The 25,602-nt window shown below is 30.1% G+C and overlaps 3 protein-coding genes and 1 long non-coding RNA gene across 5 annotated transcripts in view; 2 read left to right on the top strand and 2 right to left on the bottom strand.

The window, feature by feature from the left end:
• LOC409546 (lachesin) overlaps window positions 1–4,747 on the bottom strand; it is a 47,734-nt gene extending 42,987 nt beyond the window's left edge. Inside the window, exons 1-2 of the mRNA XM_016917174.2 lie at window positions 3,164–4,747; window positions 2,090–2,265 (exon numbers count right to left, since the gene is read on the bottom strand). Coding sequence (XP_016772663.1) covers window positions 2,090–2,265; window positions 3,164–3,203 — 216 coding nt within the window. The 5' untranslated portion in view covers window positions 3,204–4,747. The remainder of the gene's footprint in view (window positions 1–2,089; window positions 2,266–3,163) is intronic.
• A 1,092-nt stretch (window positions 4,748–5,839) lies between these two features.
• On the top strand, window positions 5,840–7,425 carry LOC412613 (CDK-activating kinase assembly factor MAT1). Its single transcript, XM_016917915.2, has 2 exons — window positions 5,840–6,217; window positions 6,289–7,425. Exons 1-2 carry the CDS (start codon window positions 6,094–6,096, stop codon window positions 7,125–7,127), a joined length of 963 nt encoding a protein of 320 aa, XP_016773404.1. The 5' UTR covers window positions 5,840–6,093; the 3' UTR covers window positions 7,128–7,425.
• A 1,834-nt stretch (window positions 7,426–9,259) lies between these two features.
• LOC102656752 lies at window positions 9,260–11,139 on the bottom strand. 2 transcript variants are annotated; one of them, XR_003305878.1, is made up of 3 exons: window positions 11,072–11,139; window positions 10,313–10,494; window positions 9,260–9,327 (listed from the first exon to the last, which is right to left on the bottom strand). It is a non-coding gene; the product is annotated as an uncharacterized LOC102656752 (long non-coding RNA). The 2 variants fall into 2 exon arrangements; XR_003305874.1 differs by having other exon boundaries at window positions 10,362–10,494.
• A 3,550-nt stretch (window positions 11,140–14,689) lies between these two features.
• The window catches only part of LOC552374 (protein Wnt-1), a 60,401-nt gene continuing 49,488 nt past the window's right edge, over window positions 14,690–25,602 (top strand). Inside the window, exon 1 of the mRNA XM_624748.5 lies at window positions 14,690–15,352. Coding sequence (XP_624751.3) covers window positions 15,273–15,352 — 80 coding nt within the window. The 5' untranslated portion in view covers window positions 14,690–15,272. The remainder of the gene's footprint in view (window positions 15,353–25,602) is intronic.

The raw sequence follows: 25,602 nt of genomic DNA, 5'->3' as shown, positions 1-25,602 counted from the left end.
AACAAGAAAAGGAAACCTGTACATTTCATTCATTTTTTATCTTTTAAATGAAATGAACGTTAATTTCTATTTATTAAGAATTATTACAAAAATATTTGCTCGAACTATTATTCTGTGTAATTAACCAGTTACAATGAAATTAAAATCTAAAGAAGTCAAGACGTCGGATTAATTAAAGTAAATTTATTTTGAGATTGAAATTTATTTTATTATTTGTTCAAAGTAAATGTTCATTCGTTGGTATTTGTTAATATATTTACGTTGTTTATCGACAATAAAAGATTTTAAATACACGAAATGTTTGTAATTTAAGATATATCGATTGATATAGAGAATAATATCAGAAAAATGTAAAAAGAATTAAATGTTTTTAAAATTTAGGTTATGTCACGTAGAATGCTGCCTAATATTTTACCTAATAAAATAAATTTCAAAATAAATCTATTTTAATTAACGTTTTGACTTAATTTTTCTTTAGATTTTTTAACTCCTTTTAGATTTTCCTTTTATCACAATTTTTAATTATGCAGAATAACGAAAAATGCTTCGAGCAAATATTATTACAGTTTTATATGCCATTTCATTTAAAAAACACGAGGGCGATTTTCTTATTCCTCTTTGTGGTCGTCACAGAAAAATCTTTTGAATTTCAAATATAACCAACTTTCTTATTCCATTGAAATATATATACAAAAAAAAAAAAAAATGAATATAATTTCCAAATAATACGGTATTCGTAACACTTCACGCGGAACCATCTTGTATATGTGTCACGTGACCCACACGTTGAATATACATCGTGATACACACGTTGAATATACATCATTCGTGTGTACACTCTCTATAGATCATCGAGTCCGGCAAAACCATCGTACTTCAAACTTTCGACGGCCATCATTGCACGCCGATAGTTTAATGCGATTTGTGTTATTCTGCCTCGTTAAATTGCCTTTCTTTAACGCGTTTGCGCTCCCGTGTTCTTTTAAGTGTGCTACAAATTAGTATTTAGGACGTGCCGATAATCGGTCGGTGCACGTCGTCGTCGTCGTACAAAGGGATATTAATGAGAAAGACACGATGGATAACCAGGCTTATATCGCACACATATACATATACGGATGAAAAGCCAATACGGCTTTTATAAATCACATTTACTCAAGGCTGCTAACATTCTGCACCAATCGCACCAACGAGGAGCCATTTAAAATTCACGCAGAGCTTAAAGCATTACTTGCAATTAAAGCTGATTAAAGAAGATAGGTTGAATAGGAATTATAACGTTGAAAATTTAAGTAGCTCCGTGCAATGGCAGAATTTAAAAAAGAGCACACAAATAAACTATGCTCTGATGTCCTCTGAGAAACTTGATGGATACATTTAATATACGACATATAATCTTTCCATATATTTGTACATTTAGTATTATTGATGATTCTTTATATATAACGTGACTTTTTTTTCAAAAAGTTCGGACACCGAGGGGAAAAATAAAAAATCAAGAAAAAAGGTGCTCCTTTTAAAAACAAAGTACTGTGCGCGGAGTTATCGATGCTTCTCGAAAAAAACGCTAAAGGGAAAACAAGAAACGGGAGGCAGGGTTACAGGGGCCGGGGGGGGTAAGAGGAAAGTTGTACGCGCGAAATAAAAACTGCTCAACTGTGCGTATTGTAAAAAAGCGAAGCTTTCCGTTTTACTTAAATTCCTCCGTAATCGTAAAAATCGTGGAGATAAAACAAAGGATAAGAAGAAATAAGAAATTTCCCATCGATATTGCAATTTTCAACTTGGAAACATCGTACGAATAACGTTTCAATGGACGAACTTAAATTGTAATCTCCGTTCCATTAGAGTAGAATTTGTATTTCTGATTTATTCATTGCATTAATTTTCTTGCGTTTTTATTAAAACGATATTGATTGCGTCGTGCTCGCGTGTTTGTTTTGTTGTGTCTATCTCATTAACATTTGCCGGGCGAAAGTAATTACAGAGAAAAATTACAGTCAATTATTGAATATTGACAGCCAATAAAATTACGTGCGCCAACGCGAGCCACGTGACTAGCATCTCCAACATCCGATTCGTCACTTACCGTACGATCGCCCAGATTCCGTACTCGACAGTTTAGAGTGGCCGTTTTGCCAACCAATGCGGTGACGTTCTTTGACGCCGAGACATCGAAGTAAGGTCCACGGTCGAACGGATCTGGTGGATTCAGATTCTCGTGCATTTCGTGTAGATCAGATGTAGCCCGGGCGAGTCCTTGCACTTTAAGAAAAAATACACAGAGAACAAAAAAAAAAAAAAAAAAGAAAACAAAACGCACGAACACATATACAACACAGAAAGCAGAGTTTTCAGCGAGCTCGTTTCAATCTCCAGATTGCGGTGGATTGTTCTTTGACCCGAAAGATTATTTCCCGTATTTCGCCGCACAGCGAGCCGCTTTAACGGCGGAAACCACGAGGCGGATGAAGAAAAGAAAAAATGCTCACCACGTTTCGTCGTTCGTTATCGGAATTTTGTTAACTCCTCATGTTTACCCCGTGAGAAACTCTTGTGCGCGCCAGAGAAGGCGTGCACTATTTACAACCGGAAGTGGCAAGAAATCATTTTAATGTGTTCCGAAGTGGCAAGTGGTAAAAGACGATATATGTATATATTAGGTATATATATATATATGTATATCCTAGATGCTCGGACATAGACCTTGCTACATACTTTCGTCATAAAGTATTAAAGTAGGTGCTAAACTTTGAACGTAACAGTTTCAGAAACTACTTTATCTCATAATATGTGGCAGTGAACTATCGTCGGTAATTGTCTCTTTTCTTTTTTTATATGTATCCCCATAGAAAAATATATCACGGTGTTATAATATTATTATCCTTGGTTATATATCATGGATTCATAATCATATTCGCGAAATGATGTATTTCGCATACGTCTATTTTATATCTCGGATTGACGGTATATACATATATATACATATGTATGAAAAATTACTTTCTTTCTTAAATAATTTTTCAAAAGGAAATTTTTTTCAAGGGAAAAATTCCATTAAACGATTTTAAAAGTTGTTTGGGTCTGACGATTACACGAGCAATTCAAAAAACAATCCGCCCTCCTGAATCATTAAACACGTGACTAATGAATTTCCACTTACCCGAAAACAATAGACTCAGGGTAAAAAATAAACCCTTCATTTTTTATTTCTCTCTCTCATAGTCGATCCACGATGTCGCTCGATATAACCGTCGCGTTTTTTGAAAAAAGCCACAACAACAGTTTCTAGTTTTAACTGGTAGGATGAGGAGATAGAGGGAGGGAGGGATACGAAAGACAAAGGAGTTTTCGCGTTCTCCGGACGATCGCTCCTCCCGAGTTTCATTTATCAATTATTTTCGAATAATTCCATTCGCGGCGCGTTAATTTTCCCTTAGTATGGCGTAATAATCCAGAATTGAACGTTCGATACAGCATCTCGCGGAAATAAGGCGCGGAGAACTTAAAATCGCGAAAAAAAAGTATCGAATGAATCGATAAGCATCTGATTTTCCATTGTTTTTCCACTCGTCATTGTCGCCATTATGTCTCCGCTATTCGGGATCTACGCGTTGACATGCATAGAAATTGTCCCCGATACTTTTTCCCCATAATCGTCCGTTTCTCTTCTTCCACCGCGACACTACTGCCTCTCTCTGTCTTCCCGCTAGAGCATATCCGTGAACTGCTTAATTGACCAATGGTATAGATGAACAACCGACCAATTCCTTCCTTCGTTGTATTTATTTCTTCGTATTCTTTAAAACGTCCCACCAACGTGCAGAAATATTCATTTCACCAAATAGATAGTCTTGTTCCTTTTAAAATATATTTTATTTGTTTAAACAATTAAACAATTTCAACGATTTTCATCCTTATGACACAGCGACGGTCGACGAACGGCATCGAAAGGTAATCTCGTGCTCTGTCCGAACTATTTAACCGACAGAACGAAACGGATAAATTTAATACGCGTGATTCGAGGATCGTGTTATGTACACGCGAGTGGAAAAAAAAAAAAGGTGTGGAGCGTGTGCGCGATCTTTGCGAGTTTTTCTGCGTTCAATGAGAATCGTGACAAGGTGCAAAAGAGCGCGATAAAACTCGTGTACGAGAATCCGAGCAAAACTGACAGTGCATGCGACACGGCCCGGGAGAGACGCCCTGCCATCTGTCCTTGCACACGCCCCGCTTTCCCTCACCCGAAGTCAACGAGAAGATGGGGTAGACATCGTCCGGCGCAAGCGTATCACTTTAGTTCTATTACGAACACACACACAATTGTATGAGGCAAGCGTGCAGCATCCTCTAGTCAAGAATCGAATTCCATGTCGGCTCGATCGTCGTCCTCGTCGTCGTCATTGTCGTACACGTGTCACACCAACACACCTTATGCAGCGTAACAAATTTCATACAGCGAAACGCGGAGTGAGAGAGAATAAAAGAGAGAGAGAGAGAGAAAGAGAAAAAAAAATGAGATCGGAGTTACTCTTTCGCATCGTTTTCGTAAACGGACTAGATCGAGCTTATCGTTTCGATCGTGACCCGTATAAAAGACAGTAAACAAAACGAGGATGTTTCCTGAACCGATTTTCAATTGTTGGGATTATTATTCGGACCGGACTATCGTATGCTACATATTGCTATAAAACTTTTGTATAAAAATTTTTAATTTAAGTATTTATCATTTATATAATACTTCCGATCAACAGTTTATTAAAATAATTCTCTTTTATCTAAGAAATAAATTTTGAAAAAGAATTAAAACATTAAAAGCATTATATTTGATGCTTTAGATTTAAATTTGAATCATTACATTTGAAATTATTTAAAATTTATTGATACATTATGTGTAAACTTTTAAAAAATTTGCCGTTATTCGAGTTTCTCTAGAAAAAACAATGGAATAATATGTTTATTTTAGGAAATCTTCTTTGAAATATGATTCTGATTAATCTCGGTTGTTTCATGTTAACGTTACGAATGTAATATCTTTGTTTACTTAAGAAATGTCATTGCACATTTTTCACTGAACGTCAAGATGGTTTTACGAAAAGGGTTGAATAATGAGCGTTCATAGCATCAGCCGTTGGAGGAAGAAACAAGAACTTTGCAAGGCAGCAAAGCATACCACCCCTTTTGTTCTTTCGAGTATAATGGACATGCATCGCATCTCTTTCTTGTTGCTTTTTAATGTACAATTTACACGATGGAATTGAAAAAGAAATCGATGGCCTAAATCGTTAGAAGTGAAACGCACAAAAGACGTACGGCTTGGTATCAAGGGATTTGACTTGAGTTTTTTTCTCAGAGATTTCCTTTTTTCCTTTTTTCTTCTTTCTTGATTCGATAATCACGTAAGCATACAATAATTGAAAGCTATAGAAAAAGCATATTTTCATTCAAAGATAAAATATATAGTATACATTTCTCTAATAAGTTTATTTTTTAATTTTGCATTTTAAACGTTAAGACAAATGAAAATATATAATAAATTCTTTAGAAATAGAATTAAAATTATTCAATTTAACAAAAACATTCTTTATAAAATATAAAATGAAATATTACTTATAATTATAGTAAAATTATATTATAAATTCTTTGCTAAATTGTAACATTATTTTATAAGTAATTGAAAAAATTATAAGTGATTAATTTATAAGAATATTACAAATTAATAAAATTTATACATAATGAATATTTTTAACACTATCGAATTCAATGTATATTTCATATTCGATATTATAATATCGATTACTGTTCGAGTTTCAAACTTCAAGTTATATGACAATATGTGAAATTTTAGTTATAGGTTATGTTTCGGAACGATGATGTTACGAATAGTTTACTATGTTTTCGAAATGTAAAAATGTTACCATATTTTCATTGTTTAACTATATGGAATAATTCAATTAATTTGAATTTATATTAAAGTCATGTCATATATCGTAATGTAAAATTTTCTATCCTTTCACCAGTTAATTGTTCTGTGAAAGTAAACGGTGGTTCCTATAAGTTTAAATACATATTTGTTTCTAATACCTCGCAAAAATGGATGATCAAGCATGCCCAAGATGCAAAACTACTAAATATCGAAATCCATCATTGAAAATGATGGTAAATGTTTGTGGTCACACATTATGTGAAAGTTGTGTCAATTTATTATTTTTGAAAGGTTAGTTTCTTGCTAAAAAAATTTATTAATTCTTAAATCCTTCATTAAACCTTTATTTCATAATTTCTTAGGCTCTGGATCATGTCCTGAATGTAAAATTCCTCTGAGAAGAGCAAATTTTCGCGTACAATTATTTGAAGATCCTATGGTAGAAAAGGAAGTAAATATAAGGAAAAGAATTCTTAGAGATTTCAACAAAAAAGAAGAAGACTTTGCAACACTAAGAGAATATAATGACTATTTAGAAGAAATTGAAACACTAATATATAACTTGGCTAACAATATTGATGTAATAGAAACAAATAAAAAAATAGAACAGTACAAAAAAGACAATAAAGATCAAATAACAAAAAGTAAATCTAAGCTTGGTAGAAGTGAATATGAATTGGAAGAAATGATAGAGTTGGAGAAACAGAAAGAGGAAGAGAGAAGATTGGAAATAGCTAAAGAAGAAATGGAAGCTAAAAGAAAAAAGATCCGTGAGAAAGAAGCATTGATAGATGAGCTTACATTTTCAGAAGGAAATGCAAAAAATATTGTAGAAACATTTGCCTCTGTTATACAAGCATCTAGAAAAGAAACAAAAGCAGCACCTGCTAAAGCAACACAATTTAGTACAGGAATTAAATTTAGTAATCAAGGAGGTCAAAATTATTTGCCTATACCAAAGATCGAAGAAGGACCTCTATACACTTACACACCTATCAAACAAATAACAGATGGTCCAGCACCACCTAGTTGGAGAGAATTGCAAGCTCGTGGATATGTTTCTCATGTACGTGCTGAGTCTGCAGCAGAAAGGGCAGGTGGATTTAAGGCACATGTTGCATGTTTAAGAGCTTTACAAGAATCTATGGCTGGTCTATATTATAATCCTTCACAACGTCAAACAGAATTCACATCTGTGTGATTATACAGATTGTTTTAATATCAAGAAAATCATATCTCTACTTTTGTATATAAAATAGTATGATCATTTAGTCATACATGATTTAAAATCTCTGATTCAAGCAATAAAAATCAATATTTGTGATATAATCAAAAATTACAGGTACACGTGCCTTTGTATATTTATGTAATTTTTATTATTACATATTATATATCATGATTATAATATAAAACTACATAATTATAGTATACTTGTTCAAAGATTAAGTATACATAAAACTCATTTTTTCGTTTCCATGAAAAATAAAACTCTTTTGTTAAAAATAATATATATTAGTAATTATTTGTCTTTATTCCTTATATTTTTTAATTATTCAGAAGTCATTATTTATTTTTTATTTTAAATTAAAATATCACTAATATCAACTGATGATATCACAGAGATAAAGGCATAGACTAGATATTATATAGTTATAGTACAAATTTTTTGTAAAATCAATAAATTTAACAAATTATATAATTATATTATTGTAAACTATTATATTAAATTAGCATAATATTGATATGTTATATTACTGATAATATGAAAAATATAATATAAAATATTTTATATTAAAATAATCATTGCAAGTTTATTATAGTTAGCTACTTATACTGTTATCGATATAGTAGCCAGCATGTAACATAGTTGGGAAAAAAATCGTTTTATGAATCACAGAAAAAAAATAAAATAAATGTAATATTTTATAACGAACTATAAGAATTTTGTAACAGACTAGATATAAACGAGAAAAATAAATAACAAATTATTTAAAAAATTACAAAGATTATGATGTCAAAAAAAAAATTGTAATAATTCCATTCTATAATTTAGGTATTAAGCTCGCCATAATTTCATTTTCTTAACAATACATAAAAATGTATCACAAAAATAATATTTTTGTATCAAGTAATATTCTTTATTAAATAGCACATAAATATATATTGATTGGTTCTTATTATATATTTCATTTGTGCCATTCTACAGATGGCGTTAATATCAATACTTTTACCTTATTTCTGTTCTCCTATTTATTTTGTTTGTCTACATTTGCTGTACAAATTATTGCTAAGGATTAGATATATTATATAATTTTTAAAAATCAATATTTAATAAATTTTAATATGTAAAAAATTAATTGTTGCAATCGTGAGCGCAGTCAATTAATTTATATTATTTGTTATAAAATTTATAATTGTATTACGGATATAATTATAAATTGTATAATAAACAATAATGATTTTTCAGATATCATCAAATGTAGGTTACTATGAATTGGATATTCATGCTATCTACGGTTCTATTCATCAATATTTCTTGATACAAATAATTATTTAAAATCAATGATAAATTTTCTTTTTGATGTAGATCTGAAAACGTTCAATTAATCATTTAATTATTGTACAAAATAAACAACAAAAGAAATTTTAAGGAAAATCAACGACAAATTAAAATATGAAAATAAAAATGAAATTATATCTTAATTGTATATAATTCTTCACAAATATATTACTTTGTTCGAATACATAAGTAAAAAATTTAATGATAAATAATATAAATTTTAATGATATTATTTAACTATAAAAATTTTAAATAAAAAATCATGAATAAAATATCTTATAATTCCCGACATTGATGATAAACTTTAGAATTCGAAAAATTAATGAACGAAGTCAACGACGAATGACATTAATTTTTCTTATCTTCATTCGATTTTTCAAATTTTATTTTTTGAAACAGATGGTCACATAGCAAGCCTATCCGATTAGAAACTGTGACAACCTATCCTCTCTATTTATAATTAATAAATATATCAGAAGTACATTAGTTATCCTACTTTACTCTACATTTAAAAAATTGCAAAACATAATAAATACACCAATATATTCACGATTTTTATATGTAATATCTAACATATAAACATCCATTAATTAAATTCCATCAATCCATTAAACAATTAAATTAATATATATAAAAATTTAATTTATTTTATTTAATTTATATAATTAAATTATATCGAATAATTATAGCAAAATTCCATAAGCCGGAATTTAGATTTTTCATTCTAAAAATGATTGAATAATCTAAGAAACTATAAAATATATGCGACTTACCAATCTATATAAAAAATTTATACTATCGTGATCTATGCCATTGCGAAGATAGTCATCAAACATAGGAACTATAACAAAATGTAGAAAAGCCTAATTTAAACATTAATTATTTGAAAAAATTGAAATAAATAATAATAATAATAATAAAATATATATATATTTATATAGAATTTATATATAGAAAATATATAAGAATAATTATTTCTTCGCATAAAAGAACCGCTTTATTCTTTTGAAAATTGATTTTACTCTGTACCGAAAACAATTATATAAAAAAGAAAAAAACGAAATAATTACTAATATGTCTATCTATTTTAACAAACAAACATTGATTCTAATTTCACGATAATAAATTTAATTAGAGTTATTATGCTTTAAAATATTAAAAAATTATCACGAAACAAATACAGAATCTATTAATCATATTGCACAATCACAAAAATCCTGTGAAAATAAAACTGTATTAATATGGGAGAGTAAGAAATTTATAGAAAAGAATCAAAATATTCTTTCTATAGTTTCTTTCTTTTTTTTATCGAATTGATTTGTTTCAGATATTACGATTTTTTTGAAACTACAGACTGATTATTAATTTTTTGATGAATAAAGATTTTATAAGATAAAATATAATTATTACTTAAACAAAAATATTTATGATAAATGTTCATTATAAAAGTATAAATATTGTTGAAATGATAAAATATATCATATAAAAATGATAGACTAGAATAAATATATACGATACAAAAACAAAACATCAAACTTTTCTTTAAAAATATAAAAGACAGAATCTATATTGAAATTTTTCTCGTTTTCAAAGTTGAAATAATCAACTAATCTATAAAAAAAACTTCAAATAAATTCATTTCACAAAAAAATTGATCACGTTATTATCAAACAATAATCAAATACAAATTCTATCTTAAAATAATTTAACTGGAATAAATTAATTATAATAAATATATATAAATAAATGATTAAAAAAATATAATGTATGTGTAATATATAAATGATAATAATTATGAATATAATTATGAAAAGAAATGTACATACTACGCAGAATATATATATTACGCAATAAAAAAATGAAACCGTTATTCACCATGAATATCGATAGTCTATCGATGTAACACGTCACAATTTCGATTCTCGAATCACGAATAGAAAGAAGTGCTTGTCAATTTGGCGACAAGTCGAAACATGTTGAATATGACACGAACGCGAACTCACAATTTCTTGGAAAAGCCATATTATGAAAAAAGGTCATTAGTCTCGAGTATAACATTGGACGAAAAAGAGAAAAAATATATAAACATTACAGATAAATATATTTATATATAAAATTATATGTATTAGTGATATAATTTAATTTAAGAAAATAAAATTGATCTTATACTCTTTTTTTAGTATGAAAAGACTATAGAAACTTATTCTAAATAATCTGTTTCTATTAAAACAAATAAAATATCAAAATCATTAGTTAAAAGTCGCCATGGCATGTATATGTTACAAATTATATTTCGAAACTATCTCGATAATCGAATGATCATTTGCTCAAATGAAAATTAAAATCAATCTATAAAAATAAAGATAAAACAAATATATAAAAAAAATTATATTAGGATGAAACAATAAATAAATTCAAATTTCAATTTAATGAAACACAAACTATCGATAACCTAACATAACGACAAAGAAAAAAACTCAAAGCACTAATTAATTTTATTACTACAATAATAAATGGATTACTAAGTAAACGAGACTAATAATAATTTGTAAATTTGACAACAAAATACGAATAAAATTATTTACGATATAATTGAATCACTAAAAGTCACAATCACGTAAACCGTCATGATGATTTTCCACAGAAGACTGACGTCGCCCGCCACAATTTACTTAGCAGTTTTCTGATTGGCTAATGTCGTAAGCCAATTCTATAATCAAAATCGAACAAAAAGTTAAAGTTTGCATTATATATTTTAATTAAAAATATATTAATATATTATTATTAATTTATTTATGTATTATTAATTTTTAATTTATTAATTATTTATTCTATTTCTATATATTTTTTATTCATTTATTTATTGACTTATTTATCGATTTATTTATTAAACTACGATTCATTTGACAAATGGCTTTTTATCTTTTAAAATATTTTTAGTTCTAAAAAATAGTATATCATTATGCTTATTTTAATGATATCTAGTAAATATTATATCTCACCGATTTTCATGTCAAAATCCAATCATCATAGACATCATGATTTTACATTAGTTGCAAATTACGTTAGAGTTACATTTACAAATCTCGAATTTACAATAAAATGATAATCGTGTTAATATATTGTGTTGTAAAAAGTATTGTAATTATTTTTAATTATTTTCATTATAAATTAACATATTTTTTTTAATATCGTGACTTGTAATTTGTATCGGTATTTATGAAATAATTTTTTATTTATAGAATAATATTTTGTGTTAAATTCACTTTAAAAATTAAAAATTTGTGTTGATAAATACTCATATTGTTCAAAACAGTGTTGTGTTAATTGATTGTGATAAATGATTGTGTTTTTTATAATAATATTACAATTATAAATTGCTTATATTTCTTTTAGTTAAAAGAAATTTCTGTTTATAGGTTATCAAAGTGCAATTAAAATTACAATTGTATGACAACTTGTGTTACAATCTTTCGTTATTAATATTATAAATAATGAAATATGATGTGTAAATTTATTAAACATCTTATTTTGATAAATAGTTAAAATATCTAAGAATATATGCTTTCGGGAATTTTCTATTTCTTTTTGCTTTTTTTTCTTGAACAACTATTGCGTTGCAAATACAAAATATTGCAAATATTCTTCGTTTTTTTTTGAAATTTTAATTTATTAATAGTTGCAAAATAAAAAAGATGATTCATTATTAGTTTATGTAAAATAAATAGATTCTTTTATCTTTTCGTTATTTTTTCTTTTTCTATTTATTAAAAGCATTTATTATCGAAGATATTATTAAAAAATATATTTCTTTCTTTTTGGATAAATATCTCACCAATTCTATCTATATTTTATTTTTTAAGAGACCTTTTAGCTTTCACAACAGAAAAAACAGAAAAAATATTTCATTTTTTTCAATATTAGACAAATCATGATGATGAAAATATAAAATTGGATAATTTTTTATTTTAAATTTTATTTTTAGATTTAATCTTTCGCGTTGGTTTTTTTTTAGTTTTTTTTTTATTATTTGTATTGTTTGTAAATGTGCAATAAAAAGATAATTTTTTTTTAAATTTGAAAATAAAATTTTCATGCAAAAAAAGAATAAATCAGACATCTTCAATAAGCAACAACTTCCAAGGTAAAACTTAAATCATTATTATTTAATATATAATACATAATATATAATATATAATATATAACTTCACTATATAACCAATATAAGAAATAATAATTAATATATTTAGAACATATTAAGAAATAATTATAACATCAATTATTATTTTTTTAAATAAAAAGTTTATTATAATGTTATAAATTTTCATTTCAGTTCTTAAAATTTTATTATTGATATATATAAATTTTTACTTTTTTAGTAATTTTGTATACATACTTAAATTACAGTTTACTAGATGGCGTAAGAAACTCTTTTTCGAGGTTGGTATTTCAGAACATGTAACATAAAGTACCATAATGTATATTTATTCTATTTTTTATCTATATATATGATTTTTTTTTTGATATTTTTAGTATTTAGATTTAATATAATTCTTATATTTATTATTGTAAATCATAGAATATATATCAAACATTTTATTTTTTACGCGATCGATATTGTAGAATGTGGCAAAAAAAAATCTCATCGAGTCAAATCTATATTTATATCTTGTTCGTGTTTAATTGTTATCAACTGATGTTATATGTTAAAAAATTATTATTGATATATATTTTCTTAAAAACGAATTATATATATTATAATATAATTATTATCAATATATTAACATTTTGAAATTAATTATTATATATATTGAATATTATATTATATATATTGAAATGTAAAAGAAATTGATTATTAAAAATTGATGAAAAAATTGATAATATTTTGAGATTATTAATCATACATTTTAAAATAATATTGTAAAAATAAAATATTTAAATATTAATGATAGATAGAGAAAAAAAAAAATATATCAGTATTGTAAATATTAAAATGTATATATTTATAACTATCTTTTTTTAACATTAAAACTATTGTAAAGAACATATTTAAGAAATGATAAGTATTATATTAAAAATAATATTTATTAAAAAGTTCTATATATATATTTTTTGTATAAATTGTATATTTTTTAATATTAATATTAAATATAATCAATATAAATTATGAATAATTACTAAATCATTATGAAATTTTATTAGATCACAAAAGATTCAAAGAAAATTAATTGTAGAATCTTGTATATATTTATTCATTACAGAATTCTTTAAATTTTCATTATTTTGACATGAGAATTTCCATTTAATCAAACACGTTGTCCTATAACTCAAGATAAAACTGTTCAATACGTGATACGTATTTTTTTTTTATTTTCTTTATTCAAAGTTTGACGTATTATAATTGATATGATTTGCAAATAATAGCAATAAATCATTTATTCTGATATTATATTTAATTTATTTCTAATATACACTCATTTCAACGCACAACTTCGATAAAAGTTATTTAAATAATAAGAGTATAAATGTGTGAGTAATGATAATTAATTTAAATGAATCGAAATAAAAAGTAGTCAACAGATTATATACAACATAATTATACACATATGTATAAAAAACGTATAAAAATAATTACATATACATATATACATATATATAACACATGATGTAGAATATATATTATAATTTTAAAAATTATTTCGAAACATTCTCGACTTAAATTTCTTATTTTATATATATCTCTTGTGCCAAAGAAAATTCTCTTACAAACCATATAATTGTATAGCTGTTTTCATTTGATTCTAACCTTTCATATTATCGTGTAAATTACAGTTTGATTCGAATCGATTTTTATCGAGTAATTCACAATGGAATTTGCACTCTTTACTAAGAGAATCGTAAAAATCTATCACGGTTCGGACACTTTATTTCTTTATTGTAAATATATATGTTAATTCTCTTTCTAGAGTTTTACACGAAAGTTGCAGAAACATACGTGGTTGGTGAACGAATCGCGAGCGAGCTTATACGCGAATCTCGAAGTCGGGACGGAGTGCCGAAATGCTTAATTAACGCGAGTGGAGCCTCGGTGGTTCTTCCATGACATAGCCAATCGCGTACTAGCAAGTGACTACAGGCTCCGCCCACTGAGAGAACCCCGTTGCCCTTTTCCTCGTGACTACCAGCCACAGTACGTAGGCGAACGTTCACGGAGTGTTGTCGTGTTCGCGTTCGCTTCACATTTTCGAGACGAGCGTCTAGTATAGAGAGACATATTGCAAACTTGAGCATATTTCAATTTTTTCCGTCGTAGAATATAAATTCTCAAGTTGTCCATTATCTTTTCATTGTCGGTGGAACGTTTTTTACGCTTTATCTGATTTAAAAATCGCGATTCTGGACACGTTATCGTGTGAAAAAAAGAGTGCATGCTGGAACAAAAAATCGTCCTTTCGTCACGTCCTTGTCTACCTGTCACGAGATCAGTGATCTATCCGAAACGACAAACATGTAAAAGAAAACACGATTGAAAGGAAGAAAAAAAAAGAAAAAAGCCATCGTGTTCTGGAATTATACGTCGGATAAAGATCGAATCGGATAACGGACAACTTTCGATCTCGATCTGTCAGCCTCGGAATCAACTGTCGATGCGACTCTTCGATCGATATCGACTCTCGTAAGAATGCGTGGCTGAAACAGAAGCGACGGACAATTTTGTCTTTTCTTTTTTTTCCCATTGATCGACGAAAGATCCAGAATCAGCAAGTCATCAAATTGCGATCAAAGATGCGGCCTATCGTGACGATTTTCTTATTCATACCATTCTTGCTTGTCGCGTGGCAAAACGGCGCGCAGGCTAACTGGTGGTGAGTTTCTACAATACGATTGTTTATGTTCATTATACCGATAACATCTCGGTCCACACCTTCGAAAAGTTGAATCTTTTCTTCGCATTTACATTATTTTCTTCAAGGAGCATGCTTTGTATAAAAAATAATTTAAATAAGTTTCGGTACAATTATAACTATATAAAAAATTGTTTCTTTTACTTTTTTTAAAAACTATTGTTGTCTTTTTAATTATTAATCATTAATATTTCTTGTTGGAAATATATTTTATTATATAATATCTGTATAATATTCTTTTACTAACTTGTTAAACTTGATAAACAATTGAATCGATTTATTTTATTATTTATTGTAAATATTATAATTACATTTTTTACTCGTATAATAATAAATTACGAATATAATTTTTATTTAACCTATTTCATTTTTACAAATGAAATGTGAAAGTAAATATAATACTGATATTAATTCAAATCTTAATATTTTCCACGAATTATAAGCAATTCTAAATTTTTGTTACGGTATTTAGTTGATTTCATTCATTTGCAATAAAGAAATACTAATGTTAAAACGAAAAATAGGTTAGTATCCACGACATGTTCCGTAAAAGTTAACATCGAAGATAAATGTTCGATTCGATAGATAGAAAAAGAGTGACATTAATTCGTAGTGCCGATTGAAAACGACATATCGTATTCTGTCTGTTAATCTTGCGATCTACATTTATCCGATCTGTTCACGTGAAACTGTTGGCTTTTCATTCTCGATAATTTCCTCTGGGAGACGTGTGGCGAAGTTTGTCGATCTGTAATTCTCTACCATTTTTGACGGACCATCGAAATTGCGATCACGGCGCCGCAACGGTGTACCGGTCAAACTTCTGAAAAGTTAATTATGTCTCGACTATAGTGTCTATATATTTCGTGTAATCTCGCTATGCAGTTAAACGACCATATATTAGTGATTGCATTAGACAGATTGATTTGCTCGATTGATATTTTCTTCTATATATTATATTACTTTTACGTAAATATTTATTCGACGCAATTGTCAATTAATTATCATCACTCTATTGCGTGTATTCTTATGAAACGTATTATTATAATAAGCATTTTTTTTCGTTCTCAACAAGAGATTCTGTTTAGATTAATAATTCTATTATTTGCATAATTAAATTAATTTAGTTGATTAAATTTATTTTGCTCACTTTAATTAATAAATTTATTAATTTTAAAATCTTGTATAAAACTAACCTAAAAGAATAAACATTATGAACGTGTAAGTGTTCGAGTTTACTAGTATATTTGATAGGTGGTCGGCTCACAAGATTATGGCGATATTTTTACGAGAGCGACGATATAAGTTTCCGCAGCGTAAACGTTTATTTTAGCGTTTCAAACGGAGCATTGGCAAAACATATAAGATATTCGCGAGTATAAAGGTGCATGATCACATTTCCGTACAGAGAAAGGTATATGTATACGTATGGAGATGGTGACGAAACATTCGCTTTGAAGGACAGTTTTCTATAGATCGTTTCGCCTATTGTCCATAGATATCGCTCAATAAGTTTACCTTTATACTTTCAATTGTCTCCATTATCTATCAGTAATATAAGTATTTTTTTTTGTATTTTTTTTATCAACGTGTTTCATAATTTCCTATATTCAAATAAAAATCAGATATTACATTTTTTAGTCAAATAAATTACATAAATTTGGCATGAATTGATTATTGAATTTTATAGCTTTTGATATCGAATTCATTAAAGAATGCAGAATAATTATTCTCGCGTTATATTCTTACATTATATCGTTGAATATTATTTCGAACTATTTTCGTATAAAATGAAGGATTAACTCGAGAGATTATAACGAAAAAATTGTTAAACGAAGAAATAAATTTAACAACTCTATTCAATCCATTTTTATTACATAGAAGAAATAATAAAATTCATCTTTTTATTCTTCTCATTTATCTCTTATTTACGAAATGAACACAAAGAAATAATATAACACGAGAATTTTTTATACAAGCACATATATATATATATATAAAACCTGTAAATATATTTTAACAACTACTTTTATATTGAAATTAAATTTGTTATTATCAATCATCGATTTTTTAAATGTAAATGTACTGTGTATGTAAATTAAATTTTCACGAGTTTTATTGCCATTATATTAATTACCAACATAAAATGTCAAAAAAAAAAAAATAAATAAATAAATAAAATACGATGACAAGAAGATAAGAAGATGATAGCTCGTAAAAATTTTAAATACGTTGAACGTAAAAATTGGCCCGTTTAAAGTGCTTTATAGGCAAAGAATCCCTTTCGATCGGACACGCACATGACATCACGATCGGGGAAGCCCCGATGATAGCGGTGATACGCTAGCAGAGGATGCGCCCGAAGAAGCGCGCCGGTGCTGTCGATGCGTCCCTGCAGGCCACACTTTTAAAAGAAGGCACGTTGACGTCCTATGGCCAAGCAACAATTCCATCGAGCAGATTTTATTTCCAACAAACTGGTTCCCAGGCCGATTAATCGGCTCCGCTGGCGGCACCAACCTTCCGGTATATGTACATATATATACACACGATCTCGCGCCTCTTTGCTTTATCTTTGCTCAGAACACGCGATGCGTGAGCTACAAACGCTTAATAATTCGCATTAAGTCGCGCCTGTTGTAGTCTTCCATCCTCTCAATCTCGTCCACTTAGCCATCCGGTGCCATCTTCGCTCGATTCTGATTTCTCGAATCGAATTCTCTCTTGATACGATTTTTCGGAGATAATCATCGTTTAAACGTCAATCAAATTTCACTGTTGTCATAGAGCGTTGTTATTGAAATATATGTTGCTAGGATGGAATATTATTAGCATTGTTTGAAAGTTCATCGTTGTCAGTCGTCCAACGATGTGTTATCCGTATATGCTTACATATGTATTCTTTTGTCTGAAATGCGTAAAGGGAGATTGTGATATGCGAAAGATAGGAGAAGGTTACACGTCAAGTGGTTACCATTGGATGGCATTCCTTAAATACTTCGAACGAGATGTACATTGACATGTATCTAATAACCGTGTATCGAACATGTGATTCGTCTATATAACTGTCATGTTGTGGCGAGATAGTTGTAGTATAGACAACTAGTAATATGATAGGCTTTTTATTCAAATATTTATCGTCATAAAATAATATTTCCGTGATGAAACGAACGGCACTTCGTGTTTTATAATATACACGTACTGTTAAAATCGCTTCGATGCCTTCGCATAACGGCATACAGCAAAAAAAGAAAGAAAGAAAAAAAAAAAAAGAAAGAAAAAAAAAAGAAGTATGCACAGAGTCATTAAACAAACCAGTTTGATATTAAGGAACGTTCATTTACGTCTTATCCGTCGGCAAGAGAATCCGACGACGGAAACGATATTACAGGATACATCGGTGCTGTCCTTTCAGTCGTCACGATCACCATAAAGGGGCACAGGACGAATGGTATGTCGTAAACCATCGAGGTTTTTAGTGTGGCGTAGGAACAAAAGCAAGAGAGGAAGATAAGACGGGGCAAAGTATCGACCGTGAACAAGATTTAATAAAAGCATCTTTATTGGTTGAACGTGCGAATCCCCTCCTTGAGATATTCGAACGCGCGATCTCTTTACGACGAGCGATTAAAATTCGTATTAACGACCGAACGAGAATAGCACATTTCGCTATTAAATTACACGATTGCATCTCTCGAACGTTGATCCTTCTTACATTTTCTCTCTTTCAATCATCTATCTCCTTCGAGATTGTTTCATCTCATGAGCTTAATCTTAACCATCATATTTGACCATCTTGCTTATTTTGTTTCGTCTATGGCAAAGAAGAGAATCTACCAGTTTAACACACTCTTATAACTCGAGCAACGAGCTACTTTTCTATATAGATATGATCTACGTCGCGATTTGCGCACAGTGGAGGGGAGAAAAAGCGAACGAGGCGCGCTCTTACGTCGACGAATTGGTTCGCGATGTTTTCGATGGGATAACCTATCGAACTTCAAACCATACGTTCTTGTGACATTCAATAGGATAAAGTTGAATAGTCGGTGTTTCCCGCAAGGCAATAATACGATCATTTTATTGAAAATCGAAGCGGCCTCTATAACAAAAGACGTAAGCAATATGAGTTAAAATTATCCTCATGTGTCATTCTTCTTCCTCTATCCATATCTTTTTTATACGGTTAACATAAAAAGTACCAAATCGTATATAAGCAGTTTCGTTTCTCTCATAAAAACGAACAATATTGGCAATAACAGGTTCCCTTCGAAGAAGGAACCATTCTTTTCAGCCCTTAAAGTAATGGAAGTAAATACGTCGGTCGTCTGGCAGATATAGCTGACCATTTGCTTTCGCATGATCCGATAAGAATGTTTGGATTCGTTGCTTGATTAATAAGTCTCGAGAGGAGAGCATAACATAAACTTTTATAGATAAAATTGCTTTTAAAAATTGATCTGCTCGAGATCGAATCGATTTTTGGTTATTCTTTTTTTCTTCTTTTTCTTTTCTTTTTTTTTACGCCATGTTGAATTACATAAATGGTTGTTTTTTCTTACGACTCTTATGTATTGAATACGTTGAATACTTTTTATTTGAAATTTTATTTTTATTATAAGAGGATCTATAAATATTATTCGATATTCTGACAATGGTACCATTAGTAATAATGTGAAACTGCTTTGCATTAGCAAGAACAGTAAACTACGTTCTCGTGAGGCAATAGTCGATTACCTTGGCTTACAACCGTAACGAATCCAAGATTCATCCTGCCGCGTTTTCGTAACAAAATTTTATTATTTGCATAAAGCGAAATGATATTTTTTTTATCGAAAAGTATCTTTAGATCTCGCGTATATTATATCTAACATTATTATCGTAATTTTCATTTGATATAAATCCTATTATTATTATTATTATTGCTTTATTTTCTATACAATCTATTTCTATTATTATTCCATTTATCATTACAATTAATTAATGATACGTTTCCATCCACAGACAATTATCGAGATCCTTATTATGATTCAATTATTAACCTTTTCATCGGATTAAAGGTTAAAATTCGCGTTAGACGAATTCTTTGGTAAATATGGTATGCTACCATAAGGAAAAAGTTGCACCAATCCCTTCGCTTTCTCCTTGCTATTGTAAGTCAGTGCAAAAATCACGAATGCCAGTTAAGGTAACGATCCGGGGGAATAATATATGTGGGACCTTTAACATCGTAAGAATCTTTAAAGGAAGGATCTTTAAAGGCTCTGGGTATCTTCATTTTCTATCAATCGTCGTATGATCCAAGTTTCACGCATCCAAGTATAAATATAATGCTTTATTAATCTGTATATCAAATATTTATCTCAACAAAGAGTATACTCGTCACGATACGAAAAATAATTATTCGTCGACGAATATACAGAGCCAACAAGTTTTGATCGGATTCAGTTTCAGCCTGGTGAAACTAAATTTGTTCCGGTTAAACTGTACCGGTCGTAGAATTCTTCTAGTTGGTGTAATTTGCTCGGCAATTAAGATCGCGAAATCGATTCTCGTTCTATAGTGTGGATATACAATTGTAACGAGTTTGAAGAATGCTATTCCAATATCGAATCGAGCCAATCGAAACAGGATAGTTAAGATAAAAGTGTAGAGTGAATTTTCATGTAACTTGGTTGGATATTCACAGAGACATTGACGAGTTAGACGAATATTGCATAATTATTAATTTTTTATTCTTGAATATTAAGATTATATTCTTTATACGAGATTAAATTAAAGAAAAGAAAAAGTATTGCTTTGTAAAAATTGTATTACTAATAATTGAATATTATATATATATATATTAAAATTTAATTTAACTTAATTCAATTTCATTTCATTTAATTGATGTCGCTATAATATTTATTCACAAAGAGTGAATAAAAATTCTAAAAAAAATAAACTTGTTTAACTTGTTTGTTATTGTGAGAGTAGATTGCTTATTAATATCTTCTTGATATGATCAATTCCTGAAATTGTCTTATTATCTTTCCTTGTTTGAATGAAATCAGTGACTCCAAATCTGTAAAGAGAAGTTATTGGTGTCATTTTTAATTAACAACCTTTAAAATATATTTATTTCAACCGGTGAAGCCTGAGAGATTGCCATGCGTTTGATTTTTTTTATACAACTTTTAATCTAGTAGTTTATGAATCATAAGAGTTTACATTTCTGAAAATAATAAAAATTAATGCGCATGTCATAAGTAATATAAATGTAATAATGTTACAACTCATTAAAATTATTTTTAACCTTTCTGAATAAAGTATGCAAAAGTATCTTCTCACATCTTCAAATATATAACAAATTTTTTTAATTTGTAATAAGCTTGCTGATAACTTCCTTTCTATAACTATATTAATTTTTCTTCCTCTTTTACATATCCATCTTGAACTTACATATTGTTACAAGTTATTTCAATATCACAAAAAGGGTAGCAACTCAAAAAAAAAAAAGAAAAAAAAGAAAGCACCGATTTCAACCAACTTGGAGCAGGGAGGAAAACCTGATAGCTGTTCTGCTTTATTTAACGTCTATACCTACTTCTCGTTTTTCGCGGCCCAACGACGTGGGGAGGGGGTTAGAGGCTGTGCCCTCTTCTACGCACGGCTTCTTCCTCTCGCTCGAAGAATCTCCGACAAAGGAGACCGCCGTGGCGCAAGCTTTCGGAGCATACCTTCAGGATTTCTCGGCCAATGTTTCCTTCGGGTCCCAGATATATTGTCATAACGAAGAGGCTAGCTCTCAGGGAAGGTTACGACTCTCCCTCTCCGTCTCCTCTTTCTCCCTCTTCCTCGGCGGAATATCAGTACGATACGCTTCTTTATTTCTGGTTTTTGTTCGAATCCTTTCTCTTTCCTTCCCTCACTTTTCCCCGAAATCGTCGTTGCTCTTCTTCCACACTCGCTACTCTCATTATTCCATTTCCTTTTTTTTTTCTTCACAATGTACAGTTTTGTGTACGTAGATATATTTGGGTTAGATTTGCAATTGCAATCAGATTTTGTAAATCATTTATATAAACGAAAATTCATTGAGAAGGAAATTTATTTTTTTTTTAAGAGAATTTTTTTTTGATTTGTTTGAACTTGAAGATTTGTTTTTCTAAAATAAATATAATTCGTAGTTAATCTACAACATCCGTTTTTATTTTTCTGAAAAGAGGACAATCTTTAAATCGACAAGTTCTTCGAATTATTACATTAAAAAAAAAATTCTTTGGTTGCAAAGAATTAGATGTTACGCATAAATTTTAATGATTCGATATAATGCGTATATACCTTGTCAAATTAAGGACGAAATTCAAGGTTGTTGCGTAAAGATGGGGGAAAATGGAGATTAATGATATTACGAGAAAATTTCTAAGAGAAATTTTTTTTCTTTAATGGAAAATTGACGGCCGTCACGACAATTATGACGAGAATGTTAAATGTCAGATCTCAAATGGAGGGAGACACTGAGAAACTTGTTTCGCGTCAATCCGTTAGGCGTGCAATGGCACGTTGTCGTCACACACGATGCCATACATCGTTTTAGTAATTCGTAATTTCCTTTGGCACGCCGCCGATTCCATCCACATAGGATCCATTCTCTTAACGACATCGTGATACTCGTTCGTGGAAAAAAAAAAAAAAAGAAAAAATCGAGAAAAATGCTGCCCGATCACTTTTGCAATTTCTCACCAATCGCCATTTCTTAGTTTCATTTTAAAGAGCAATTCTTACGATTGCAATAATAATCTTATTTTATTACTGTTGTATTTTATCCCTTTCAGGAATTTACGATTGGGATAATTTTCATTTTGTTTGTGAATTGTCACTTTTTTTTTTTTATTTAATAATTACAATAATTTTATTGCGTCACGCTGTTATTTTCCAATTATATCTAGAGCCGGATAGAAAATCATCCGACACGATCTCTGCGAGTCTTTATTCCATCGAATTGCACCTCTCTCTTACTGAATGATGATAATTCTCTCTTTTGGAAAGTAACTGTGATATTTGTGATACGTTTGACAGATTTAGTTACAGTTTCCTGATATTAATTATAAATAAATAATTGCGACTGCAATGATCTTGGATTGTTATTTTTTAATAATCATGAAAGAGGGATAATCATCTCGATCTTAGAATTGTAATGCATTCTTGTATTAAATTATTATATTTTTCATTTGATTGAAAATCCAGATATATCAAGCAACGAACGCACGAAACTCGTACGAAAGCTAAAGGAATATGAATAATTTCATGAGCAATTGTAGATAACAACTGAAAGTAGATAAAAGAAATAATAGAATAAATTCCATTTGAGAAATATCCACGAATTGCGTGTCTTTTGTCATAAATAGTGGATATTGGCACGAGCATCCTTCAAAGACGTGCCTGAGCAAGTTATACGGCAAGTTAGCGGAAAAGGAAATGACTAAGAAAAGGAGAGCGCATACGTATAAGAGGAGAAATGGTGGAGCCTGAGTGATCTATGGTCGAAGATAAACCACGCGTTCAACAAGTGTGCCTCGTCAATAGTCTCTTGCTGCTGCTTCCCCTATTCGCACTGACTGTATCAATTTTTCTTTCCGTTTTCTCTTTTATTCTTCTCTTCTAGAGAAACTGTATAATATAATTTTTTTAAATTACGCGTGCATTAGTTAAAAAAAAAAAAAAAATTTCTAAATGAAATCGATCGGATTTATTTGATTATATTTTAAAATCGAACGATATTTGGATAGAAAATTCGCCTCTCCTTTACGTTTCATTTATAATATAATATTAAACGTATTATATTTTATAATAATTGTAATAAATGAATATTTATTAAAATAATGATGAGCGCGAAAAGTGTATAGAGAAATTTTACTTTGTTCAATTTGCAATAACGCTGAAGAGAATTGTGGAAGAAACGAGCCGCCGAATGGTCATCACGCATTATATCCGGTTGGTTGAGTTTTTTGACGAGTTATTACGACGTAGCAATGGCCGCAAGTTCACCGCTCATGTTTTCCTCGTTCCCTTGATTGTTTGCACGCGCACACGCGCCGCGGCTAATTATTTCTGTAAGAACGCACATTTCGGCGAGTAATTAACCAACCCGGGCTCTCGTCTATTGACTTGGGTCCGAGCCGAGAGTTTATCGAGGCTAGTGGCACACGAAACTTTTAATTACGTTGTTTGGACGCGTGCTAACCTCAGCTCTCCACGGATCCGATATTTCTCGCTACAATGACTCGAAACTGACCGGCAAAATTGAACCCGTTAGAAATTAACGCTTTTGTTTCTTGCTTCCGTTGAATTTGCTTACTTCCGACCGAAAATAACATTGATTTCGAGTAAAAAAGATGAAAATACAGTATTTACATTAATGGATGAATATACGCAAACTTTTCTATCGTTACAATAAATCCAATTTTCTGATCCGATCTGAAAAATAGGAATCAATAATTATCATTAATTTGATAAAAAAAAATCTACGATATTATTTAACGTCAGGATTGATCAATTCCACAAATGGAACAGGACAGTAATACAAACGAATACTTTGGACGCGAGACGAAGAAAAACTCGTCCAAATCACAGTAGCTACCGATCGAGCTTCGGCTACTTCCGTATCCCCACTCCGTTCTATTCCCCCCACCACCGGCTCCGCCGTACTTACCGTGCCACCACTTTTCTTCTTCTTCTTCCATTGCCGAGCGTCGTCTCATTTTTATTCCGTCTTCTCTTCCCCCCGGTTTCTCACCCCCTTGGACGGTGTATCCACGCTGGCCATAAATTACACGCTCTCTCCTTTTATCCGCGGCGAACTTAAATAACTAGATACGTAGCGGGGTTTGCGAGGGTTTAAACGGCCGATCTGTGTTCCACCATCCTTATACGGGTCTCGCTGCGCCCGTGGCCAGCCGCACACTCCTCACTCCAATCACTTTGCCCCGTCTCACTTGCTCTCCGTCACTCTCTCCGTCTCTTATACGACCACTCTCATTCCGAGCAGATGCAATTGCGTTGTCCCGCGGGGGCGAGAGCGTGTCGCGCAGCCGGACCAAGGGGTCCAATAATGGCGGCCTGAATAATACAGGGGACGCACACGGCGGGGAAGGGTGCAGAGTCAAGTCGTTGTCGCCGCCATGCTCCTTCTCTATTCATGTTAAATTTCATGCCCGATCTGGACTGTT

Source organism: Apis mellifera, linkage group LG1 (assembly GCF_003254395.2).
Source record: "Apis mellifera strain DH4 linkage group LG1, Amel_HAv3.1, whole genome shotgun sequence".
NCBI lineage: Eukaryota > Metazoa > Arthropoda > Insecta > Hymenoptera > Apidae > Apis > Apis mellifera.
Note: the sequence above shows the minus strand (reverse complement) of the source record. Positions and strands in the feature narration are given on the sequence as shown.